Here is a 27,099-nt window from a genome sequence, read left to right on the forward strand (position 1 = left end):
TGACACCCATCTACTTGTTTGGGTCCTTACAAACCTTCGAAGATCTGAAAATCTGACAACATGTCTTAGGGCTGGTACATCTTTCATTTGCCTTTGTTTCTTTTCTTTTTTCCTTCATAATTATAAAAGGGAAACCAAGTTTTCATTTTCTTTTAAATTCCCATTCTGTGCATGTTTCGAATAACGTAAATATACTTCATGCCAACAGGTAGGTCCAGGTAAAACTAAAATTATTTAGAGAGAAAGTAGAAAAAATGCCTGTGCAAAAAGTGAAATGTTAGCATTCCAATTATATTTAAGATGGTTAATGTTGCTCTTATAGCATTGTGTGATACTCTGACTTATGAACTTTAAATGAACTCAGAAACTAGCTGGGTTTTCTTAAAGTTCTTAATATAATCAAAAATTAGCAATTCTTCATGAATTAAGCTTCCTGATGCACTTCATTGATGTCCTCTATTATTATCTCTATCTTTTGAATAAGTAGTAGTAAGCTTAACCTTTAATGAAGACAAATATAACATGTAATTAAGCTGTAAATTGATTTCTTTTTAGAAAAAAATAGTTTAAAAAACTGATTTAAATACAGCTGGAGAAATGGGTTTTGAAGTTGTTAAGTAGGATCTCTTGGGTTTATATTTATTTATTTTACTATTAAATTTGCAGACTGAGTTTAGAAAAGGTTGTTTTGTGCATTTCAAGACTTGCAGTATACAATCTTCTGAATTTATTGATGAGTGTGCCATGTAGTGAGGGAAACCTCTATGTTTGCAAGTGTATGCATGTTGAACAATAAGTGTTTGCATTTAAAAAATAACTGCTTACTGTATCCTGATGTCATGTAGATTAAACTTGAAAGTATGTTATTGAGAAGTCATTTGCAATTCTGCTTCTTGTATTAATACATTATTAAAAGAACACCCCAAAATCGAACTACCTAGGAAATAGAAATTTCCCTCCTCTTTCCTAGTGGACTGGTTTATTTTTATCCTGTCTGTTAAACAATACCTCTTATTTGTGTAAAATAGGATAAATGACTTCACACCCCCACCCCCCCCTGCAGTATGGCTACTGCCATAGGAACCAAGCACAATGTGACAAGTAATGCTACCACAGAATGCAAAATAGGAAAATTCTAAGTAACATGATCCTTATGACAGGGAGGCCATCCGTGGTTTGTAACTACTTTTCCTACTCTTAAGTAACAACACCAATTGACCTAGTTTAATGAAAGGGGTAGGCTAACACCAGTTTGCTGAAGAGATGACCCACAACTTACATGAATTTTATTGGTGCTATTGTTGACCCTATTTACATGTTCTGCAGAGCTCTTTTTATTTTGAGGGCTGCATCTCTTTGATTCAATTTAGTTACAGGGAGTACTTTTATTGTGTTTTTATTAATGTTTCTGAAAATAGAAATACTATAAAGTGGTTTATTGAAGAGCATTTTTCAGCTTCGAGTACACCTCATGCATTACCAAATAGATAACTAACCTAAGTTTCAAAACTGTGTCATTGTAGAGCTTAGTGATTTTTGTATTGTGTTCATTTCTTTGCTACTTCTACTCTCCCTCGAAGATGATTGTTTGCTTGAAAATAGGCAAAGAATACTAAGGTATTGAAATAATTGTAGTATTATTTTATCATGAAACAGTATAAATAGAGAGTTGAGAACTTGATCTAAGATCAAGTATGGTGGTGTGTAACTCAAGGTTTACTTCTTTGGAACTTGCAGAAGATGTCAAAGAAAAGGAAAGCTGTTGTTAATAGGCAATTAATGTGTTTCCACTAGAAATTTTGTAGTCAAAGAAGTTGCAAACACTTGAGTTCCTGTGTTGTGCCATTTCTTAATTCATAAATATCTGAATGCACCTCAGCATGTATTAGATATTTAAAATATAAATTACATGATTCTTTTCTTCCTTTACATAATACAGTTCTGTGCTTTTATTTTACATTATGACAGTAAATCACTATAAAAAGGGCCATTCCTTTGTGTGTGTAAATATTATGTCAAATCTTGATCTTTGTTATCTTGAAGGAATTTTTGTTTAAATGAAAAGCTAAAATACCTATATTGATTTAATCACAATTCCTGTGCATTTTTACTTTGAAGCGTTTCATTCTTAATATGCACAGACACTGTTAACCCTTGGAACAGAGGGGAAACAAAAGGGAAATCAGTTTCTTCAGAATTTGATTTTCAGTAAAGGAGTTAAAAATGTAACTCATATTCTATATTCCTGAGTCTTCAAACAAGCAGAACTTGAAAGTTTTTTCACTCATAACTTTTCTGAATTTTAGGGGCTAGAAATGAGCAAGACCTGAGCTGGTTTCGCTGTAGGTGATCATATCATTCTGAAAATGACAAGCATAGTGGCAATGACACACTCCAGCTGCTTGAAATATCTACTGCTGTAGGCTTTTCTACAGAAGCTTTTTTTTTTAAAGAGAGAAAAAGAAATGAAAAATGGCATTGATTAAGAGGAATTGATTGTTACTTAATAGAAGGGAAAATGTAAAAAGAGAGCCCAATGCTCAAGAGATTCTTAGAAGGGGAAAAAAAGGAGATAAGAAGAAAAGTACTTTTTATTCTTAAAGCAAAGCATTGTATGTGGTTTGTTCCTTCTATTGGGGTCTTTCCAGAGGGTTGGACGTTACTGGTAGGTTAATGTTTTTTATGCTACTTACAGATGTACCTTTTTCCCCAGCTGTTGCAAAGTATGATGTTACATGTGAGCAGAAAATACTGAAGATTTTTTTTTTTAATTTCTTGTTTGAAATTTATTTCTAAGAAGGTTTACTCTTTTGTAGAAATGAGCTCTGTCTCTTGGTATAAGGTTTTACTGGCCTGAAGAAGAATCTTCAAACATGTCCAGAGCTTAGGTGACACCTAGGTAACCTGGTTTCAGAATACTGAGTACTTAAAAGGATATTTAACCCAGCTGGCAACTAAAACAGCCACACAGCCATTTGCTGTTGTTATTATTCTGTTACTATTATTATCCAGAATAATAATAGTAATAATAATAGAATATGCAAACCAAATGATGAACAGCACTATTTCTCACCACCCGAAGCTGATGCTCAGCTAGTTCCTGAGCTGCCCCACCTCCTGGCCAGTCCCCTAGTTATATACTGAGCATGATGTCATATGGTATGGAATATCCCTTTCGCCAGTTTGGGTCAGCTGGCCTGGCTTTGTCCCCTCCCAGCTTCTTGGGTACCCCCCACCTTCTTGTTGGCAGGGCAGTATGAGAAGCTGAAGAGTCCTCAACTGCTTGGCATCAACCAGAAACATCAGTGTGTTATCAACATTATTCTCATCCTAAATCCAAAACACAGCACTACACCAGCTGCTTGGAAGAAAATTAACTCTATCCCAGCCAAAACCAGGACAAAGGACCAGCATGATAGGCTAGTCTTAGCTGGAAACTTACTTAGTGTGTCTGTTTTCTGTTTAAGTATGCTATTGTGAAATTACAGCTAGGTTTTCTAAAAACCTGGTCGTCTTCACCAGATACTGTGCACTGTAAGAGTCAAGTGAAAGGGTGAAGGAAGCATAAGTGACAAATCCAGTCATTATATGCTGGAATAATACAGAATCATAGAATCATTGTGAATGGTTTGAGTTTAAAGATAATCTAGTCTACCCCCCTGTCATAGGCAGGGACTTCTTTCACAAGATCAAGTTGCTCAAAGCCCTGTCCAACCTGATGGTAGCATTTAGTACTATTCAGAATTCATGTACAATGTAGAAGGCTCTGAGGAGAAAAAGGATAACACTTAGATTATTAACTAGGAAAATGTTTTACTTGCTTATATATTGCTTAATACGGATATAATTTGAATTTGTTGCTTTCCATAATGAACTTTCTTCAGTCTGAAATACCTACTCTCTGCATCTTAAAAAGGTACACAGGATGTTAATTGCTGAGCACTTCTCTTCCCACAAATTATTTCCATTCAAAATAATGGCAATACAGTAAGCCTTACTGGGTTTACGCAGGATTTGAAAAGGCTGGTCAATCCACAGCTGAGGATCAGGTTTTATCTCCTCTAAATCCCAGACCACCAGCAGGGACTCAATATCCTCCAAACCTTTTCTAATACTTAATATCTGAATTCTGTTAATATTGTTTTCTATTTTTTAGCCTTCCTATAAAAGAATATGATTTCCAGTATACTCAACACGTTTTTAGTACCTGTCTACTCAGTTTTAAATAAGCTTAGCGTTTGGTTTTACTATGTATTTCACAACAGCATTCTCATTGAATAATTTGTTAGATAAAAGTACTATTTGTGTTTTTTTCCCCCTTCTAATATTCAAAATTTTTCTTCCTTCTGCCTTTAAAGCAATTCACAATTGTTATCTTCAATGCCTGAGATTTCCCAACAGGAAATCAGATCTTTGGGCTTTATCCATATTCGTCGTGCCCTTTTGTTCTCTGTTGTTTATCTTTGTATATGTTCTAATAGCTTTATGTTATAGTTATGCAAGGACAAAAGAAAATGCTTATAAATTCTTAATGATTCTTATGTCACTGGTAATTTTAAAATCTTCTCCAAAGGAGTGACACTTCATCTATCGTTCAGCTTTCCATGTGCTGTATCAGAATTAGTGTTAAGCCAGAGGCCATCTGTGTAGCATTCAGTGTTTCTCTGGCTGTATCTATATTAGTCAATTAAGCGTGCTTGAGGCTAATTGACACAAATTGGCTCATGTCCATACTCTGCCCCAAAACAGGGTAGCCATATCCAGATTTACTTCTGGGAATGGTCCCTGACCAAGGGGAGCTTCTCAACAGTGACTTTAAATTGCTTGAAAGAATGCTGGCTTGGACAGAAATTGTTTCAGGCCCTTTTCTAACAATTTAGTGGTACAGGCAGTTCGTTTCCATGCATGGGAATGCTCCCAGCACTGTTGATTTTACTAGCATAGATGTGTAGCCTTTACAACTTTAGACAGCTAAATTAAATGTTACCTCTTTATCATCAGCTCTAAATTTGTACTTAGCTGCATTTTCAGAATGCCCTATAACTGCATATTGTTACGTGATCAAAAGATGTCAAAGTAGTCATTGTTATTTTAGTTTCAGTCTGGATATGTTTGTGTTTATTTAAAACATACAGATTATGAAGGGCTAGATTGCATTCCTTCTTACAACCTAATTTCTGGTAAGGTCTTAGGATAGAGATGGGACTCGCTCCCAAGGCAGCTTTTTCCTCTCCATATAGAACTGAAAGAATTTATGTTCCTATTGTGCAGAATCCCAGCAGGATCCTCTTAATCAGATTTTTTTTTATTTCATTCTCACTTTTTTCATGAATATTTGATCTATCTGTAAAGTGTTCAAGAATTAATTAATTTTCATGTTTTTGTTTGATTTACCACATAAATAGGGACTTGTAAACTAGTACATTTGCTTTGATTATGTGGTCAAAGTGTGGAATACAGATTAGCAGAGAAATTGTAAACAGATTAAATTGCAGGAAAAGACTGATTCATAAGATGAAGGCAGAAAAGTGCAACTGTTAAAATTGCTGATTCTGTGCAGAATCTAACGATGAAATTACAGATAGTTACGTAAGGTGAAAAAATGGCATAGCAATGTATTTTTAATAAAGTCTTATAGATTCAATAAACTTAAAACAGTAAGTTCTATTTTATTATTCTGTGTTTTACGCTTTTATTTAGTAACTGCTGAACAAGGCTGGAAGAAGTATTGTAGAAATGTTTACTGTGGCGGCTGGAACAATTGCCAAAATCTAGAAAACCTATTTCTAGCCTGCTGTTTTCATGAGATTTGAATCTACAATTACTGTTCTCTTGTATAGTATCCTTCTAATTACTAGGCTTCCTATGGGAACCTTATCGGCCCTTCTTGTCAAAGTAGTGCCAGAATGTAGCAAAGAGTGTGGATTAATAATAGGCCGGGGAGAAAGGACCGTTTTCCAGTAATTAAGATAGTACTTTGCCTGTGTAGAGTCTGGACTTTGAAGCCGCATTCTAGAAGCTGCTGATGTGTTTTGTATTAAGAGCATAATTAAAGTGAAATATGCAAATATGAGGTATTATAAATTTTTTAGTGTTTTAAGTCCCGAGAGTATTTTTGTCTCTTCACTGCAGTCTGAATGATGTGTAACATTCCTGAATTTCAGAAACATGCAAGGTAAGTATTTGCAGTTGAAAAGTATGCAAGTCTTTGCAGATGAGACAGGTTCCAGTTTAGTGAAGTGTTTTGAGTTTGTGTATAATTGTAACTAAGTGATGTGAGACCATTCACATATTGTGTATTTTGCTAGATTACACCTTTTATAGGATGAATTTATTCTGCATAGCCAAGACAATGTGAGTGACTGTTACCTACTGTAATACTGTAGATATCTGTGTTATTTATAATGGTTTGAGAGAAACTCAAAGAACTGGAAATTCTTGGTAGGATAAATTCTCTTCAGGCCATTATTGCTGTGTAAATAACTTTTGTGTAATGGCTAGCAGGCAGAAAATTAAATAATTTAATTCTCATATGCAAAAAACCCCCTGATTCTAATTTTTCTAAAAACATTAATGAAGTTCTTGAAAGTGCACAAGGGAACGGTTCTTAGTTTTGTTGTGCAAATACCAGCCCTCTCTGTTTACATATTTGGTAATGGAACTGTGAACTAAAGACAACAGGGAATCACCTCCTTAATTGTAGGTACTACAAGGCCAGCTTACATCCTGAATTTCAGGGGAAAAACTAAGACTGAATTGCAGTAGATTTTTTTTTTTTAATTGAGAACAACTTTCAGTCAGTGCACTGACAGAATGTTGTCTTGCTGTAGTAAACATATTTTTTTTTTCTCTCTGCTGCCTTTTGCGTTACCTGAAAAAAAAAAAAACCAAACACACACAACCTTCTCTAATTTAAATTTCATAATAGTTAAATAATAAACATGAGTAGTGGGCAAATGAATCTATACCTGTTTATAATACATATAGTTTTCTTCATATAGTATTTTAAATATTTGTATGTTGCTTATGTAGCTTTATAGAATCAGTAGGTCTTCCAGCCAATTTAACAACTACTTGTGTTCACCGTTCTGAAAGTTACACAACTTTGTACACAATAAATTAAATGTGTACATATGTATTTGCATTAAAATGTCTTTATGCATGTAGTTGCTCTCTCGAGAAATACTTCTGGAACACTTGGTTATTTAATCTGTAGTGGTCAAAGCTCAAAATATGTTTAATGTACTTCTGCTTGTTTCTAATCTTGTGAATGACTATTAGATTTTTAGCTTTAATATTTGGCAAAATATGAGCCACTAGTGTTAATGGAAGTTCCCAGCTTTAAAACATGCTCTAGGTTATCACACTGTGTAGGAATGATAACTTTGTGTTCTGAATTTTTTTAAAATAAATATATATTCTTTTATATATATACTTATATGTAAAAAAATATTTCCTCTTTAAATACCCTTGTTAAATAAATATGTCTGTTGCTGTCATAACACCACCTGGTCCTAGGATATGTTTGTGAAAGAGTGCACGTTTACAAGTGCTTTTAGTATTTACTTTGACACTTGACTTAGTGACCAAAATAGTGTTCGCTGAACACACGGTTTTATGTTCTGTGCAGACTCTGTATTACAAGACATAATGTATATAACTAATGTAGTTACAGCTATGTAGGAAGCTGTATTTAGTAGAAAGTATTATTATTATTACTGTATCACAATATATCTTACAGTGTAGAGACACTCACTTGTATCGCTACCACCTCTGCAATGGATACAGGAATACTGAAAACTGCTGTAGAGACTTTCATAATGTGGTGGCATTTGGGATTTCAGTGGCTGTGTGAAACTAGATGGCTGCTGTGGGTGAAAGTATGTTCTTGTGGCTTGCTTTGGGCAAGCCACACAGTGCTTAGTTTCAATTTCCTGCACATGCCTACAGTGATTCCTAACATGGTACCGTTTGTCTTAGTGCATCTTTTGCCATTCAGATACTCGTGTTCAGGCACTGCGTGGAAATCTAAGTGGTACTGTAGATTGTCTCTCAAAATAGAGAAACTTTGGGTTTTTTCTAGAATTTGTGAGCACGTTACAGAGACAGCAAAAAACCTTGAGGATTCTGATGTTTTGTTTGAAGAGCTAAACTTGGACTGCAGTGATACTTGACAAACTTGATGAGCTGTCATCCTACATGGCAACAGAATGACTACAATATTAGTAAGACAAATACATCTGGGAATTGCCTTTGTTGAAAAGTTAATTCCCAGATACAGACTGGAGAATTAATACTATTAAAAATGGTATAGCTCAGATATTCCTGGATGTGAAGCCCATCAGATCTAATGAAACACCTGCTGAAGCAGTAAGAGGTGATACTGGTTTTGAATTGGTTTTGGCAAGCAGTGAGAATGCAGTAGAAGAATTAGTCCTGGAAAGTAACAGTGGACTGCAGCTGTGGATCACAAGTGGATGCAGTTTAAATTAAATTTAAAAATAAATCATAGAATCCTAGAATGGTTTGGGTTGGAAGGGACCTCAAAGATCATCTAGTTCCAACCCCCCTGCCATAAGCAGGGACACCCTCCACTAGACCAGGTTGCCCAAAGCCCCATCCAACCTGGCCTTGAACACTTCCAGGGATGGGGCATCCACAACCTCTCTGGGCAACCTGTTCCAGTACCTCACCACCCTCACAGTAAAGAATTTCTTCCTAATATCTAATCTAAATCTACCCTTTTTCAGCTTAAAACCATTACCCCTTGTCCTGTCACTACATGCCCTTGTAAACAGTCCCTCTCCAGCATTTTTATAGGCCTCCTTCAGGTGCTGGAAGGCTGCAATAAGGTCTCCTCAGAGCCTTCTCCAGGCTGAACAACCCCAACCTTCTCAGCCTGTCTTCATAAGAGGGAAGCCCTCTGATCATCTTCTCGGCCCTCCTTTGGTCTCGCTCCAATAGCTCCATGTCTTTCTGGGGACCCCAGAGCTGGATGCAGTGCTCCAGGTGGAGACTCAGGGAGGGGCAGAATCACCTCCCTTGTCCTGCCGATAACGCTTCTTTTGATGCAGCCCAGGATATGGTTGGCCGTCTGGGCTGCAAGAGCACATTGCCACCTCACATTGGGCTTCTTGTCAACCAACACCCCCAAGTCATCCTCCTCAGGGCTGCTCTCAATCCATTCTCTACCTATCCTCTAGTTGTGCTCGAGATTGCCCCGACTCATGTGCAGGACCTTGCACTTGGTCTTGTTGAACTTCATGTGGCTCTCACTGGCCCACCTCTCAAGCCTGTCAAGGTCCCTCTGGATGGCATCCCTTCCCTCCACTGTGTCGACCGCACCACACAGCTTGGTGTCGTTGGCAAACTTGCTGAGGGTGCACTCGATCCTACTGTCCATGTCAGCAACCAAGATGTTAAACAGTGCCGGTCCCAGTACCAACCCCTGAGGAACGCCACTCATCACTGATCTCTACTTGGACATTGAGTCATTGACCACAACTCTTTGAGTGTGACCATCCAGCCAAGTCCTTATCCACCGAGTGGTCCACCCATCAAATCCATGTCTCTCCAGTTTAGAGACGAGAATGTTATGTGGGACAGTGTCAAATGCTTTGCACAAGTCCAGATAGTTGAAAACAAGCCTGTAAGTGAAGGATCTTGATTTCAAAAAAGCAGATGTTAATACATTTTGGTGCTAGTTACAGCACAGTAGGCCAGAATTTAGTTGCTTAACTGTCAAGACTTTGTCAGCTAGGCACACTGCTTTTGCTGTGTGGAGACTTTCCCGTGCAGTCCTTCTGCCAGATTTTGGCCAAAGGATATAAGAAGAGTTAGAAGTTAAAGGAATGTGGAAGTAGAAGAAGGACTAAATTTGGTTTTGGCTGCTATTTCAGCTATCAAATCTTCATGGTGAATGAAACTTTTGCCTTTTATTTTAGGACTTATTTCTTCCTCCCCTCTCCTTCTGTAACAACACAGAGGTCCTCTTACCTTAGAGATAGTCAAAATACGTGTTTTCTTCTCCTGTTCTTAGTTATGCAGTGTATTTATCCAGAATCTATTTGAGTTCCTGGTAGTGCAGTTTCTTTAGAGGCTTGTGGTGGTGCCCCCAGCCACCCCAGTCTTTTGAAGTTACACTCCAGTATACACACTTTATAGCTGGCTGGCTTATGTCTTCTACTATTTTCCCTCTAAACTGGAGCAGTATTAGAATGAAAGCATAAAATAGTATCTTAATTTCCTTCCTCTTGGTGTTCCCATAGATGTTAAGAATATATTTTCAGTTACTTTAGAATGATTTTTTTTTTGTTTGCTTGTTTTAAACTTGGAAGGATTGCATCTTTTTCTTGTTGTATTGTCTAACAAAGCGAAACTTCCAGGGTTGCCGATGCTCGTGAATTTTACACTTCTTTTTCTAACAATAAATAATATATCTTGCCTTCACAAAGATTCAGAACTTCGTGAAGGAATGTATTTGGTTTTCTTCTGTTTGCAGAGGCTTCTTGGTAGGTTAAGATTCTTTAAACCAAATTTCAAGCAAACCACAAATTGGACCATCTATCATGTAGTCTCATATAACCTGTGTTACAAAATGTTGTTAACACATTTAAATTCCAGTGTATGCAATTGTAGTTTGTATGTGGATCTGTATAAAGGTCTTGGACTAAATTTAATCTGCACAGGGCCTTCCGAGTTTGCTCACAATTCTCCTAATGCATGACAGAATGTTGTCAGGGTGGAGGCTGCAGTGGTGGAGTCCTGGGTATGGTGCGGATGGTGTGATGGGACTGCATGGGAACTGACTCCAGAACAGGCCAGCCCAGGCTGGAGGACAGTATTCTGCAGCCACGGTGTGGAGCACCCAGCCAGATGTTTGAAAGCACATCTGTTGGAGTTTCGTACTCATCTGGCAAGCTGGTCAAGTCTTGATTTGTCAGCCTGTCTCATTAGCTGATCACAATAAGCCAGAAATCAAATACTGCTGAGAATCACACGTGGAGTGTTTCACTGGGTGTATTATGAGAGATATTCAGTTTGAGTTAGACAACGTGAAGATGGAAAACACACAAACGTTTTGAAGGATTCAGCTGCAAGCATCAGTTCTGACAATAATTGGATGCAACTTTTGAATTGGAATTCATGATGCCCTTGGACCAAGTAAGAAAGCCCTGAAAAGATTGCTGATGACACTGGTAAAACGCTCGGATACAAAATCAAGTTTGAGGCAGCTTGTTGTTGTACGCTAAAAGTTTAAGCAGAGCCTTGAAGTGGGTTGTTGAGTTTGGCATTTCCAGGAACTAGTTAGGATAACTCTTGGGACAGGGCTTTTGTAAGCGAACATCTATGAGATGAATAAGTGAGTTTGACATTACTTGGGGCAGCTGCAGCAGCAGCTTCGTGAAGTTCTAAGCAGGAGTTTCATTCCACAGTGTGGCACCAGTCTCCACTGTGTGCACTAGCAGCAGGAGAGTTGAGCATATGAGCTTTGGTCCTGCTAAGAAAGAGCCTTCTGTGTGATTAAAATACTGCCTGCTATTAGGCTTCATAAATGGATCAGATTTTCAAGTAACTGTAGCAGGCATAGGTTCCTGGTGTAGGACTATAATGGATTGTCTGATAGAGATGTTATCTTTTTAAAAAGGTTGCAGCTTTTGATTGGCACCTTAAGTTCATGAGTTGTCCCTTGTGAAGAAGCCAGATGTATAACTGGGTAAACCATGTGTCAGTGCAAGTACCAGTGTGCTGCATGTATTAGGGAGGAATGTTATTGGAAGCCCGAGAGGCATTTGGCTTTTTAATTTCAGAATCTTATAATAATAGGTAGCTTTTAAATTTTTTTTCCCCTGCTGCCCTCAGTATTTTTAGTTACTCTTATTGTTTTACCCAAGCATGGACCCCTCTCTGAAAATTTTCTAGTTGGCATAGCGTTGCCACTGTGGAATTCCTTAGTCCTTTGGATCAGGGCAAGAGTAATGTTGAATTAGGGGCAGAGAGAGACAGTATGTTCACAGTTAGGGTGACGCCAACTGGAATATGTAGTAGTGTACTTACTACAGTAAGGATTCTGTCTCACGATTATCTAGGATGTTGTTGTTGATAGGATTGCAAATAGGGAGAGGAGATGGAAGAGAAGGAACAGGAAAAGGGTTTCTGTCTTGCTTCGTAATGGAAGGTGTTCAAGCTAAGAGAATTGGTGCAAGTTCATGTTGTCAGTCCCCTGCTAATAATGCTGCCGAAAAGACACTTCCAAGAAAGATCATGTGGAGAGCTCTGGTAGGAGTGGTACCTGCTTGTCCTTCAGCTGAATACAAAGATAAGGAATTGGTAGTTGGACTGTCATGGTCGATGCTGTCTTTGCTGTTTTGCTAGGCACTGGCTTAGTAAATATTTGGCAAATACACTGTTTTCTGGTATAGGGAGCCACAATATCCAAATAAGCCGGATGCTTTATACCAACACATAAAATAAGTTGACAAATACCAAGGGAGTATGTAGTGTACTCTAAATTTTCAATCGGAGACCGTTGTAATCTAAAAGTGTAGATGTTTTTTTATTAAAATTCTCCACTTTTGTGAGAAGCACATTCAAAAGGTCCCCCAACCCCCAGCTTGAGAACTTGCGATGTACTGGAAGCCCATTCAGGGCTACTGTTGATAGTAAATTCGGCATGCCACTAGCTGTACCCAGTGTAGACTTCCTTTTATTAGTATTTTTTCCCAAATATCTGAAAATAAACCTGAAACTAACTTGACTGAATAAAAACCTGTGTTGTTATTTAAGTAAGTATTTTTAATGGACAAAAATATTAGCTATCTGCATAGAACTTATTTTGTCATGGACCTGAATGAAACAAAATGACTTATTGAAGTGCTGTCATAGGAACAGAATGTGTAATATGTGAATTTGATTTTCACAGGGATATTATCTTCTGATTTCCAACTCAAGAGATCCTTAAAGGAACAAAGTCTTCAGAAAGCATTGAAATCATGTCCCCTTCAAAAAGTAGCCAGCCTTCACATGGTTACTCAGCTATTTCCCCATGTTTCAGTACTTTGCATATCCTGTAGTTCTAGCTATTCACCAGATGTTTGTGTGTTTTGTTGTTTTTTGGGGGGTTTTGTTGCTGTTGTTGGGTTTGGTGGGGTGTTTTGGGGGGTGTATTTTGTGGTTTGGGGAGCGGGGTTTTGGGGGTCTTTTTTTTTTTTTTTTTTTTAAGTTAAGCCTCTCAGAACAGAGGTGTGATCCAAGCTGAAAGGAGGGAGTGGCTGTAAATTGCCACTGGGTTTCACAGCATTTCAGTTTCTTGAATATTTTGGATCACATGTGCACTGGGCTAACATGAGCTCAAGATGCTGTGCTACAGTGTAGAGCACCTTACAGTGTATGTACAGAAGGCAGTTTTCCTTGTGACTCCATTCGCACCAAGGCTTCAACATAGTACTTAGATTTTTTTTTTTTTTTTTTCTTCTTTCCCTCAGATGTCTTTGAAACTTTTATATCCCATATACATTGCTTGTTTTATTAGTAGTTTCTTTCTGGTCCTTCAGTTAGTTAGTTGCTTTAGGTTTTTTTCCTACATATTATCTGCATCTTTCTCTTTCAGGGCCTAATCCTTCAGTTGGCATTGAAATTTGAAGATTGGAAGGTTGAGACCTGTATTGTTGATGTATACTGCCCGTGACTTTTTGCTAAATTAGGGAATCATTCTGAATTCTTAAAAACCTTTTTCTGTGATCAAAGTATGCATTTCTAGTCTATAGCTACAGATCTAAGTTGTTTTGAAACATGAGAGTAGCCTTTTGTAATGATTTGATTATAATTTATGAGCTTTTGCATAACTGTTTTTCAGTAATAGAAGAGCTCCATTTATTTTTCTTAAATTTTTTTGTATCTTTAGAGCAAGACCTGTCTTTATGATAACTGTTCTGCTGTTTGCATAGTAGCTGCATGCCAGACTGGTAAGATTAGAATTCAAGACTAGTGAAGCTCATTCACAAGCTAATTTACAAAGCTCCTTCTCTATGCTAAAAGTCCAGGTCATGTGTTCTCTCTGCAGGAAACAAAAGGAGGGTTTGGGGGATTGAGACCTGTACAGCTATCTGTAAACACTTGGTACCTACATAGCATAAAGGAGCCATACTAAAACAGTCTATTAAGGTCTGATTATTATGGCTGAAAGTCAGTAATACAGTGCTGTTAAAACTCCATGGATTCAGAAATAGTGAAATGTCCTGCCTGTAAACTAGCAGTATCTTAAAAGAAGTAAGTGTCTGTGTTAGAGGTGCGGAAAGTCTTTCTATTTGTCGTGTAGTGGTTTTTCTTTTTTTAGCCTTTGTAACTGATGCTTAGGTGGTGTTGTGTTGGTTGATTTTTTTTTTAAATTTTGTTTTGTTCTTTGTGATTTTGTGGGGTTTTTCCCTCATGAAACTTGATTAGTTTGGGGTGAGATAGGAAAGAGGGAGTGTTCTTCGAAGAGGTGGAACTTTGGTAAATTGAACGACAGCAAAAAGAGCTGAGAATTTTAAAAAGTGAAGTTGGTACTTGCTTTGGCATAGGGAAAAATTAGATCGTCACTTAAGGTTGATTTGAATCCTGGTTACCTATGAAATACTTCATAAGACATTTGTGAGAACTTTGTGAGAGTTGTCAACACAGAAAAAAAATACAACCATTTTAGTTTGCAGAGGTCTTTTAATTTATACATAAAATTTTTCTAAGTCTCCAAAATTTCTTAATGAAACTGAGTGGGAAACAATGTAATTATTCGGTTTTGGAGAGGGAAGAAGGAAACTAGAGTTAGAAATTTCAGAGTTTCTGTGTTCGACAGAACTGTTTTAACACATTTTAATAAAGTAGATATTAACAGAGGAGCACATCTAGAATATCCATATTGTTCAGCTCTGCTGGGACATGGCTCTACTAAAAAGCTTAAGGTTCAGTATTTTTTTTTTTAAACTATGGAACAACATGGATTGTTTTATTATATATATAAGGCATTTTTTTTTAAATGCTTAAATAGCTATTCATTCTGAGTAGAATGGACAAGTCCAGAAAAAGGTGGTAGTAAATTTGCAAACTGTATTTTGAGTACTATATATGTTTCTGTATAGGGATTTTTACTTCATCTTATTAAATATTCTTATGAAATCTTATATTCAGTAATGAAAGTATTTTATGCTAAGCTTAAGCTTAGAGTCAGACCAACAAATATGATGAAATTAGATGTAGCCACAGCACTTCTGAAGTTCTATTGGACATGCTAAGGCAGTGAAGCTTCTTCCAGTGTAGAAGTGGCACATGGGCATCATCTTCTTGCCATCCTCGACTGTGTACACCTGCTGTTTCCCCTGCATCAGCTCCAGTATTTGTCTGACACCTATTCAGTTTGAAAAATCAGTGGAAAGCCAACCTAGAATCCTCTTTGTTTGCTAAATGAGCCCTCTGAAGAGAGGGAGACTGGATGGTCAGAAGGAGGGAAGGTCAAGCTCTCCCGGAGCTCCTCCTTTAGGTCTTGATCATAAACACACATTTATGTAGGCTCTGTTTAAATTGATTGGACTTATTCATAGATTTGATTATCTGATTCAGGACTTTGTGAAGGCAGTATCTTTTCCTTGATGTGCCTTTTCCTCAGTTTCAACAGCTTTTGATGATCTCATAGGAGCACAAAGCAAAGCATATGTTTGTGCATGTGTAGGAAAGATCAGTTCTGAATATTTAGGTTTCCTTTTCACTTGGTATCAGTAGTGTGACTGGTTTCATGAAATCATCTTTTCAACATTGGTCACCTAAATTACACTACAAACTCATTTATTCAAACTGCGATGACAGTGATGATGACAGACTGATGTACTAAACTGTTTGAAAGACAACAAACAAATGCTGGTAGCAGAAAGAAGTCTAGACTTTTGCAGTGAGCAGCATTTAACTAAAAGTATTTTAATTGTTCCCATGGTTCAATCTGGACCAGAGTAAATTGGAAATATTCATAGAATCATAGAATACCAGATTGGAAGGGACCTCAAGAATCATCTGGTCCAACCTTTCTTGGCAAAAGCACGGTCTAGACAAGATGGCCCAGCACCCTGTCCAGCTGAATCTTAAAAGTGTCCAGTGTTGGAGAATCCACCACTTCCCTGGGGAGATTATTCCAATGGCTGATGGTTCTCATTGTGAAAATTTTTCCTCTTGTGTCCAATTGGAATCTCCCCAGGAGTAACTTGCACCCATTTCCCCTTGTCTTTTCCATGTGGCTCCTTGTAAAAAGGGAGTCTCCTTCTTTGTAGCCACCCTTTAAGTACTGGAACACATTGATGAGGTCTCCCCTAAGCCTTCTTTTCTCAAGGTTGAGCAAACCCAGTTCTCTCAGCCTTTCTTCATTTGGCTTCGTAGTCCTTGGATCATCTTTGTAGCCCTTCTCTGGACCCTCTCCAGCCTGTTCACTTCTTTTTTGTATAGTGAGGACTGCAGCTGAGCACAGTATTCCAGGTGTGGCCTGACAAGTGCTGAGTAGAGTGGGATAATGACTTCTTATCTCTGCTGATGATGTCCTTGTTGATGTAACCTAGCATCCTCTTGGCTTTCTTTGCTGCTGTAGCACACTGTTCACTCATACTGAGCTTGTTGTCCACCAGGAACCCCAGGTCCCTTTCCACAGAGCTGCTTCCCAGCCAGGTAGATTCCAGCCTGTGCTGCATTCCTGGATTATGTTTTCCCAGGTGCAAGACCTTACACTTGTCTCTGTTGAACTTCATATGGTTCTTGTTAGCTCACTCTTCCAGCCTATCCAGGTCTTCCTACAGGGTGGCTCTCCTTTCTGAGGTGTCCACTTCCCCACTCAGTAAATACCAGTCACTGATGCATCCAAGTTGGAATTTAGCCTGTCAGAATACAAAAGCTACTGGAATTTTCGCAGTTCATAGTTACTCCAGTATTTTCTGAGTTCAGAATGGTCAGAATAGGGAAGAGAATGCTGATCAGTACATAGGTGTATGTGGTTCAAAACGAGTCTTAAATAAATGCTTCTGTCACTTGGAAGAATAAAATACTTTCTAGATGATTTAAAATATTGGATTTCTAGCTTTCACAATCAGAGATGAATGTTTTATTCCAGTAAACCTTGTTTTTGTAGCTGTGTTAGGGTATCTACACAATTATTTTGAGAAATCAGTAGAGATACGCATGGAGTCATGCGACACATAAGATTGCATGGTGCATTATTCACCAGGCATTCAATTTCTGTCTGTACACTTGAATGTTTGGCTATGCTACTATAGCTTCATGCTTTTAAAAATCTTTTTATCAGTTATATTCCACAACGTGTATTTCTCTCTTCACTACTTTTAAATTGCGTAATCCCGTCCTATATTTAATATTGATCTCACATGCAGAGCTTGACCATAGCTCTGAGTTGAGCTCTTACGTGCTCTCCAGTGTGTGTGTGTATGATATATATATGTGTATACACACACACTCTACTTATGTTAACTGTTGGGGTTTTTTTTAAGTTATCCTAAAATGTTTAAGAAGTTATCAAGTAAATGATAATATGGAAAATGGATATTGTCATATCTTTTTGCGTGTGATTGCCATATTCAGTGTTCAGTGATGTGATGTTCATTTATAGGGTGCTTAACAATTCATTGATAGTGGAAGAAAATGATTTTTTAAATAAATCTTGAATAGTAGCAGATAATAAAGCAGAATAAAGCTATGGTATTACCTCTCTGATAAAATGGAACAAGGAAATAAGTAATTACATAACTGTTTTATTGTTTGAGGTCAGGCTCTCTAAATGACCATTTTAATGCAACAAAATATCAGTTCTTTAGAAGAGAGCTGCACTTTTTTTTTTTCCCCTTGGAGTAGGGTTTTTGCTCATACACTGAGAATCACCTTCTGCCATGTAGAAGCTATGGATTGTATTTGGTTTTAATCTTTGGATAGAAGATGTAAGGGAAAGAAAAGAAGTGGGATAAAAGGATAAGGAAAACATAGTGGAAGAGAAAAATTAGAATTTAGATTTAAAAACCTGTGGCTAGGAGAGTGGTGAGTTACGAGTTTTAAAAAGTTACAAACAATTTAATTTTACAGGATTTTACTTTTTTGCAAGTTTTAAATTTCAACCTAATTAGCATAAATAAGGATTTTTTGTTTAAAGATTAAAAAATCAGCCATATTTAAATGTCATTTTTAGTTCCTAAAATCAAATGATAGTGCAGGGAAGATTTTTTTCTGACTCCTTAACTCACTCAAGAATCTATCTAATAAGGATTGCACTAGAGCAGTGATTCATGTAACAAGAATGTATATAGCACTTTGGACATCCTGAATGTTAGTTAGACACAAATCATAGTTGCATGTGATACAGTGCACCCTGATAGGCCTTAGTAACTCTGAAATTCTTTCTTTCCTTCTGGAATGTACCAATTTCTTAGCAAAAAATATATTTGCTAATATTTTAAAGTTATGGTTATGTCACTGATATCTCACATTAAATAATTACTAATTTAGTGTATCCGAAATAATCCCCAGAGATCGGTGGGGATTTATGTCTTCCTGATTCACCATGAGTTAATGACTTCAGTGTCTACTGACAAAAATGATACCAAAGCTTGTTTTTTTCCTAATATATTACATACTTTTAGCACATACAAAGAGGAAGATAAATGTTTTAAATGATTGATTATATACTACTTTCATTATGATTTAATTGACTTGATATGGTTAGATTTCAACACGACGAAAGTTTGTAACTTTAGGCAACTTGGTGATCTTGGAATAATTTTGTGAAGGGTTTTGCAACTACGTATTGGTGTGAAGGCTACAGCGAGCCTTTTAAGTTGACTTAATATATTGGAGCATAAAAAGTTCTGAAGGTTACAGATTTAATGCTAAAGTAACTATTAATTGAGGTAAATAATTTACCAAACTGATTGACTCTTTACTTTTGTTACATATAAATTCTGTGCTTGCAGTCCATTCTGTGTATGATACCTCAGCATTTTTTTTTCTTAAGGAGTTCAAAGGTATTTTCAATGATCATTAGTTGCAGCCATGGCTCAGAACTTCTGAGCCTGAATTGTTGCCCCAAATTCTCTTACTCTTGTGTAATTGCTAGAACTTGGTATATTGTTTCTCTTTAAGTCAGAAGAAAAGAAATAAATATTTTTCTGGACTTGACCTCAGTACATGTACTGGCAACCTGCAGAGAGTAACTTTTATGATGCTTTCACCTGCAGAATTATCTTGGGTAGCAAAAGCTGATTTGGGAAGAATGGACTTAGTCACAAGAGGGTTTAACAGGCTGCAATTTAGCTAGGGATCGTTGCTGAGAAATTTAATATCTAAATCCGTAATTCCATGTATCTGCATTTTCTGTATCGCCTATTGTCAGTCTGACTTAGTTTTATGTTTTATACCACTTTGACTATTGTTTCCACTAAATCCCCAGTTTGTTTCCTTTGGCAGTTCAGTTCTTGGAAGATGAAGGATTTACTTGTACTATATATATTCAAAATCTTTGGCTTTTTTATTCCAGTTATCTAGAAAAGTATGAAAAAGTCCATCATTTTGGGGAGGAGGATGATGAGGTACAACCAGGCAATCCAAAGCCACAGCTTCCTATTGGTGCAATTCCAACTTCCTACAACTACCAGCAACACAGTGTGTCAGGTAAATTTTTGAAGAAAAGCGCTATATATTTATATATATATTTGGACAGGCTACAGAAATAGTGTGTAGCTAAATTTGTAATATTATTAAAACCATCAAATCTGTGAATCACTCAAATTATTAATTTAATACACTCAAAAATGTTTCCACTGTGAACCAAAACAAAATAAATATGAAAATCCATAAGCTATTTCTCTTCTTTACAAATGTTTTTCTTTTTCATTAGCAGGACTAAATAGTTACTTGTCTTATGTGTTTCTGTCACATCAGTCGTTTCTCTACAGAGCCAAATACCTGAACTGAGCATACAATTAATTAATCTTTAAAAGCCAAGGAATAAAGCACTTGCTTAAGGAGCCAGAATCAGCACCATTGTAATTTAGAGACCAAAATACCAGTCTTGAACCAATAAACAAATCAGAAGCTGGTGGACTCTAGAATGGATGTGTAATTTGTTGTGTAGAGAATGACTCCAAATTGTATTACAGTTCTGTTCTGCTTTAATTAAAGTTTGTGTGTTCAGTTTTTTTCTTTGGGAGAACATACTGCAGTATTGCATTCCGGAGATGATAAAGGAATTAATATTAACGAGAAAGGTAGCCAGCTAAGTAGAATGTGTTCAGCATTTTGGCCAAACACAAATGGAAAAAATAAACTGAATACTGTAAAAACTTGTTAAAACCCACAATACCTTATTAATGAACTTTTTGGAAAATACTTATCGTTCATAGTAATATTGCTTAATGTATCGTCTGAATATTATTTAGTTTAGCTGTGAAAATGTTTTAATTTTTTTTTCTTATTTAGATTACCTTCGTCAAAGCTACGGGCTGTCTATGGACTTTAACTCACCAAATGACTATAATAAATTGGTGCTTTCACTGTTATCTGGACTCCCAAATGAAGTGGACTTTGCAATTAATGTATGTACTCTTCTTTCAAATGAAAGCAAGCATGTTATGCAGCTTGAAAAGGACCCTAAAATCATCACTTTACTGCTTGCAAATGCTGGGGTGTTTGATGACAGTAAGTATATAACATTTTTGCAACAGAGAGAGTTAATACCTCTTGTAGCATCTTTCACAATCCTTGATAATCAAAATGTTTATAATTTATTGTAATATACTGTAATGTAATATACTGTAATATACTTATCTCTAGTTTTTCTTTTTACCTTCTCCACAGTTACAGTTTTTACCAGACATTACAAATACCTTTTCAGTTAGGTAATTGAAAAGAGTGTTATTTAACAGGTTAGTGAAATGTAAGAATTAGTTTTTCAGTGTTAGAGTTTAATTGTTCAAGATGCTTAAATTTACAACATTGGATTTCCATCTGCTTGTAGTGCATTACTGCTTTCTTCTGAGTTCGTAGGACCGTGCTGACTTTTCATAATTCTTTTCTAGGAGCAGTCACAAATTTAAAAATTAAAAAAGTGCAGTCTGAACACAATGACCCACTAAGATTTTTATCCTGATTATTCATCACATGTTCAACTGTAGTGAAATTCAGAATACAGAACTCGAGAGATAAAAATCTTATTCTGATAAAAATCAGAATTACTTAATGTGTTAGCACATAAATTTTAAAAGAGAGTTTATTCCATCAAAATACTTCAGTATATGAAATAAATTCTTCTGTTTGACTTGTTCAGTGTGACCTCCATTCCAGTTTGTTCCTTGTTAATTGCTTGTTTGTCTTCCTGTCAAGGAGAGGGGGGGAAAAATAAGTTTACCCAAACCATCCTAAAATTATAACAGCATAGCTTCTGTCTTGTGGTGGTGAGGAGGAAGTATTTACTGGGTTTATGCACTGATTTTTTTTTTTCTTATACTGAATTTCAGAAATTACCACCATAAGAAATTGCTCAAATGAGCTTTTTCAGCTAAGTCTGCTAGTACAGATGATCATATCTGTTTGTGTATAAATCTGTTTTGCATGTGTAAGCACAAACATAGTATGGTATGTCAGAGATTCTGTTTTAAAATTCTGAGAAAGAATCAGTGTTAGACATTGTATACTGTTTGGGTTTTTCTTTTTAAACCAATATAATTTTCACATAATGATTTGTAGTTTCTCCCCCTCTTCCCCTCCAGTATTGCATTGGTGTTCTCCAGCTTTTCTCTTAAGTTTTTTATTTGTACCCATGTCCTTCAGATTTGTTTAGATCTTGGTTAGTTAGTGTCTGCATCTAGCCCAGTCACAAGAACTTTAAAAAAAAAAACAAAACAAAAAACAACTTTGAAAGGAAGCTAAAGTGAAACTTAGTCCTGCATTTTAGTGATTCCAGGATGCTTGCTCTCTAGATTTTTGAGTTTGCCATCACTCCTCTGTTGTTTTGATGGAACTTCCATGAACGTAGGAATTTATAAATAATTTAATTAAGTTTTGTATTGGTATTTCCTGATTTTTATTTTTTTTTATATGTTTCAAAAGTAGACAGTGTTTTGTCAAGTTTGTAACTTGGACTCTGAGCACAGGCTTGTTCCATAGCTGGTCTGTATTAGTATTTCTTATATTGAAATATATTTGAGGTAAGGCCAAGAGGAATGGTGAGCATGTAATGGGCTTGCTCTTTTCATTGCCTGGGGAAAACTTCATTTTTATCTTACCTGATTGCATTCTCTGGATAAATCCAGGGAGTGTCCTAGCAGCATTAGGAGGCACTAATTGGGACAAATTGGTGAAAAAAGGGAGGAGTGTGTTTACTTATTTTTGAAACATGAAGCTTTGATTTGAAATTCTTATATGTGTTCATATAATGAGGTTAAATCTGTCAAGTTTGGTGATTAAATGAAATCTGTAATTAGCAAATTCAGGTAGTATGAAAATACTGTCACAGTAATTTCAGGTGTAAAAAAATGATAGCCAATTAACTTTATTTAATGTGGAGTTTAGATTTGGCTTGTCTATAATTAAGAATTTATCATTGTTAGTATTTATAATGCATTACTTGTAGGTAACAAGAAAAATATGTCTTGAGCTTTTTTCCCCCATCAAGTTTGAGGTGACAATTATATTGCATGTGATAGGGCAGTCCCAGGGGTTTGGGGGTATGTGGTTTTGGAATTGAGGTTTGTAGCATTTTGTTCAAAACAATAAAGTGTTATGAAGCAAAATGTTTAAGTGTAACTTAAATGTGTCATTAGCTCATTACAGACTTTGTAATTATTTTTTGATTGACTGAGTCATTTAGTCAGATTGACTTAATCTTTGCCGCTTTCAAGGAGCGATGATTAGAAAATTTGTGATAGTGGCTCCACCAAACACCCAAGAACATCTGTTATGCTTTCTGGTTAAATATTGACTTTCAATTGAGTGCTGTCAAAATCTCACCGCTACTATTATGTTTTTTAGAAAACATTAGTGGGGATTCGTTTAATTACTAAAGTAGCCTTTACAGCTTATACTGTGCACATGGAAAACAGTTCTTGATGTGAGGTTGAAAATTCAGCAGTTATCTTGACTCCTGGAAAAGAGCTATGGAAAAGTTTCTTAAGTGTTTTTCTAAAGGGTTCACAAACTAGTCCATTATTTATGGACTACTTGCTCTCAATTTAAACTGTAAAATTGCAGTAGTAGTTGACTATATAAATTTCAGTTGGTTTATGCAATTTAGTACAGGACTTTTTTTAATGAAAAGGAAACACTGGAAGAGTCTATAGTGTTGTTGAATATTTAGTTTATGGATTAGTAAAAAGTCAAAAATGTTTTTTTATTTTACTAAACTTTGCTTTTTATGCTTAAAGCTTTAGGTTCATTTTCTGCTGTATTTGGAGAAGAATGGAAGGAGAAAACTGATAGAGATTTTGTTAAGGTAATCTAAAAATTATTAAAATAATTTTGAACTGCATATGGCGGGTATCAAATCCTTTGAAAAGTTAGAAAATCATAAGATATACTAGCATATGTCTTTTGAATTACTCTCAACTTTATTCCTTTGATTTAAATATAATAGGACACTAAATCACAGTTGTCATAAAATGTTTGGATAAGCAGGGAGAAATGTATTAAGAAAAAAATAGGTGTGGGCAAATGAATAAAGAGGTTCTATGTGTCTTTATAAGAAAGCGAATACGTTTGAGGAAAAGGAAAACTGGCCAACATATTTAGCAAGAGAAAACAATGCTGTTTGTTTCTCTACTGATCATGGTAGTTTTAAAAAAAAAAAAAAACAAACAACCCACATTCTGGATTATGAAAATTAAGTCCGTAACATAAGAAGCACAGAACAGTTTTAAGTAAGCAATGTTGTGAGTTTGTTTCAGTTCAACTATTTTTTGCACAAGGCTTTTTTATCTTTCCACTAGAGGGCGTGATCTACTGTACAAGTAATGAAATGAGATAAAAATATAACTAAAGTTTCTGTGTATAAATGCTTCCTCTTTATTCTAGGTAAGCATTTTGAGGTGAATGAGAGCATTAAATACATTATAGCTGAAAGGGTTTTCACATTTCAGCATATTTGCTATGATATGCAGTTTTGTTTAATTGGATGATTTATGTGGCTAAAATAGAAGAAAGCTAGATTAAAACTATTTTGACAACTTACAGTTTTTACTAAGTAAAAATGTGAAGAGATTAGCTGATGAGTTCCTTAGGAACTCATAGCCAGATTTCTGCTCAATTTCTTAATCATCTCATACACTGAAATGTCTTACCACTATTATAGAGAAATATTTGTTAGGAGCTTTTTCCATTTGCCTTTTGTTTTATTTTTATGTAACTCAATTTTGGCTCAAGTTGGCCCATAGTAGTGTTAGTTAAATGATATGTATTGCTGAAATATCAGTGAATAGATTCCCTAACCAAAATTTCCTAGGTAAAGGTAAGAACAAAAAAGGTAAGGTCTCATATTTGTTAGCACATGAACTTGAAAACATGGTTCAAATGTTGTGAAGGTAAGTGTAAAAAAAATTAACGTTTCATAGTCTTTGTTTCCTTTTTCCGTTAAAAAATATGTCCAGAAGTACTATAGATTGTGTTTTGACTTGTTTTTTTTGAGAGCACTTAGCACTTCTGTGTTGACTTCACCCTAAACTGTCACAGACTGTTGCTGATGTAGAGCAGCAGCAAGTGTCATGTCTAGATCTATAAACATTTAAAATTACATAGAATTCTAATTTATATGTTCATTAATAATATAAACTTAAGTAATTGTGATAGTTAAGGACAGATGGTTCTGATAAATGTTTTATAACAAAGTGTTAAGTAGAACCACTGTAACTGCAATAAGGTTTACTAATAAGAAACTTGGATGCTTTCCAAGCTCTATTTTTGAACATTACAACATGTATAGTACCACTCTGTAGTGAAATACTGCTCAAAGCATGTCAGAAACTAACACCAGATCTAAAAATATCTCTAATGCCAAGAATCTAGATTTTTCAGAACGTCTTACTTCAAGCATTTGGTTGATGCTACTACTGGAAGTAATTTATTTTCTGCTGTGGCTGTGTCAAAACAGAAATCAGGGGAAGCATTATGGGAGCTTCATGACATAGGAGAGAGATAATTGGTTGGCATAATACAGATTGTGTTTTAAATTTGTTTCTACAGCTTTAAGATTAATAGAATGGCTATTGAATATGTGTCCCTCCTTTCACTGTTCACATTATCTTTTTTAAAAGTTGTCTTTGTTTATTCTCCTGGCAGTTGTTTGAGTCTTGATTTTTGTAAGGTTATCTTGCCAGTTTTTCTCTACTATAATGGCAGCAGATTAGAAATTAGTGTAAAGATGAAAAATGGGGAAGTTTTTTATGTGGGAGAAGAAAAATGCAGAATTATGAATTATAGTGATGGCGTGGACATATGAATGGTAGAGAATCATAGAAAGTAGAGTGGGGAAAGCAATTTCTTAAACGTGTGAATTCTAAACTAATAGGAATTGAATCGATGTGAATTCTTTTGAGTTTGTAAATGTAACCCTCAGACTGTATTGGATTCTTCATGTGTTGGAGTTCTGGGTTTAGGGGGGTGGAGTGGCTGAGAAATACTAGAAAGCTTGAAACTGTTCTGAAAAGGATTCTTGGGGTTAAATTCAGGATTCATAGAGAAATCATAAACTTGGATTCTTGGCAACTGAATGTCAGTTTAAGTGTTGTTATGTCAGTTTTATGCAAAAAAAAAAAAAATTGAACTCCTAGTCTTTGTTAGCTGAAAATAGCTTTTCAAATGTAATGAAACAAACAGAAATGATCTATGATATATGTTCAGAATATTTGACATTTCATCTTTATAGCTACTCTTATTAACTTTTTTCCAAGTTCTTCCTGCTGCTTATTAAAATATATGAACATAAACTTGGAACTTAGCATTTTAGAGAGGCATTTAATTTCTGTATTTCAATGTCTTTACACAGACATTGGGGATAATTTTAGAATTATGTATTTATACTAAAATACTTGTGGAAGTTTTTAATGCTTGCTTAAAATAAGCTTTTATTTTTAGTCTCTTAATTATATTAGAATTACTAAATTAGTTTTCAATAGAGAAAAATGGCCATATATTTTTCTTCATTATTTTTATCTTCATTCTACTATATCTTTGCACACTAGGAGTGGTACAGCATCAGTGTTAGTATTTCTCCCACTCTTAAATAGCTACGCAATAACTGTTGGTTGTTTGGTATTCAGTCAGCTCTTGAGTTCCATAAAGAATTTGTCATTTGTTTCAGCACCAATACTTTGATTTTTATATTCTGCTGTTCTCTAATTTTGACTTAAAAATCATTCTACTTTACATATGCAGTACAATGATTTTTTTCAGAAGGTAGCAATAGAGCTTGCCTATTTCCTTGTGTCCTCCAACATCACTGCTGTTCCAGTTCAAGGTGAAGATGGAAAGCAATGTGTTTCTTTAGAATAAACTTTGAGGGAATCAATTACCTTTTCTTTCCCTCACCCAGTCCTTACTGCATTATAAAAAACTGTTTGGAAAATTTATAAATTCCATTATCTTATCTGCAGCACTACATATTTTCTCACTTTCTGCAGTGCTTCCCTCTAAAGCGAATCAAATGTCTTTACTAGTTGGTGACTCTGATCCATTAATTGTCAGAATTTGAATATCATTTTAGTTGAACCTGCTGTTAGCCCTTACAGCTGTGTTAATTTGTTGCTCTCTCCCTTCTTGATTTTTCCTGGTGTCGATAAGCTTAAATCTCTAGTTGGAGTGGCTGCACGTCCTTACTTAGGGATTGTAACAACTGACATTTAGTTTATATTCATATTACCAGTGTGCTGTCATGCTCTAAAATATATATATAGGAATAACTATTGATAAAGACCTTCACTTTTTCATCCTTTCTTGTTCATTTCTATTGATATGAAGTATCAGATTGCAGCTATCCATAGTTTATAGTAGGGAATAAATAACTGCTCGTGATGCTGAATTGATTTTTTTTTTTCTTGCCTCTGT

General features: G+C 35.7%; 1 protein-coding gene across 1 annotated transcript in view; it reads left to right on the top strand.

Annotated features, from left to right (window-relative positions):
• The window catches only part of ARID2 (AT-rich interaction domain 2), a 111,789-nt gene that overhangs the window by 42,823 nt on the left and 41,867 nt on the right, over window positions 1-27,099 (top strand). The window contains exons 4-6 of the mRNA XM_054827822.1: window positions 19,547-19,680; window positions 20,488-20,706; window positions 23,430-23,497. Of these exons, the coding sequence (XP_054683797.1) occupies window positions 19,547-19,680; window positions 20,488-20,706; window positions 23,430-23,497 (421 nt within the window). The remainder of the gene's footprint in view (window positions 1-19,546; window positions 19,681-20,487; window positions 20,707-23,429; window positions 23,498-27,099) is intronic.

The sequence above is a fragment of the Grus americana genome, chromosome 1, assembly GCF_028858705.1.
Source record: "Grus americana isolate bGruAme1 chromosome 1, bGruAme1.mat, whole genome shotgun sequence".
In the NCBI taxonomy this organism is placed as follows: Eukaryota; Metazoa; Chordata; class Aves; order Gruiformes; family Gruidae; genus Grus; species Grus americana.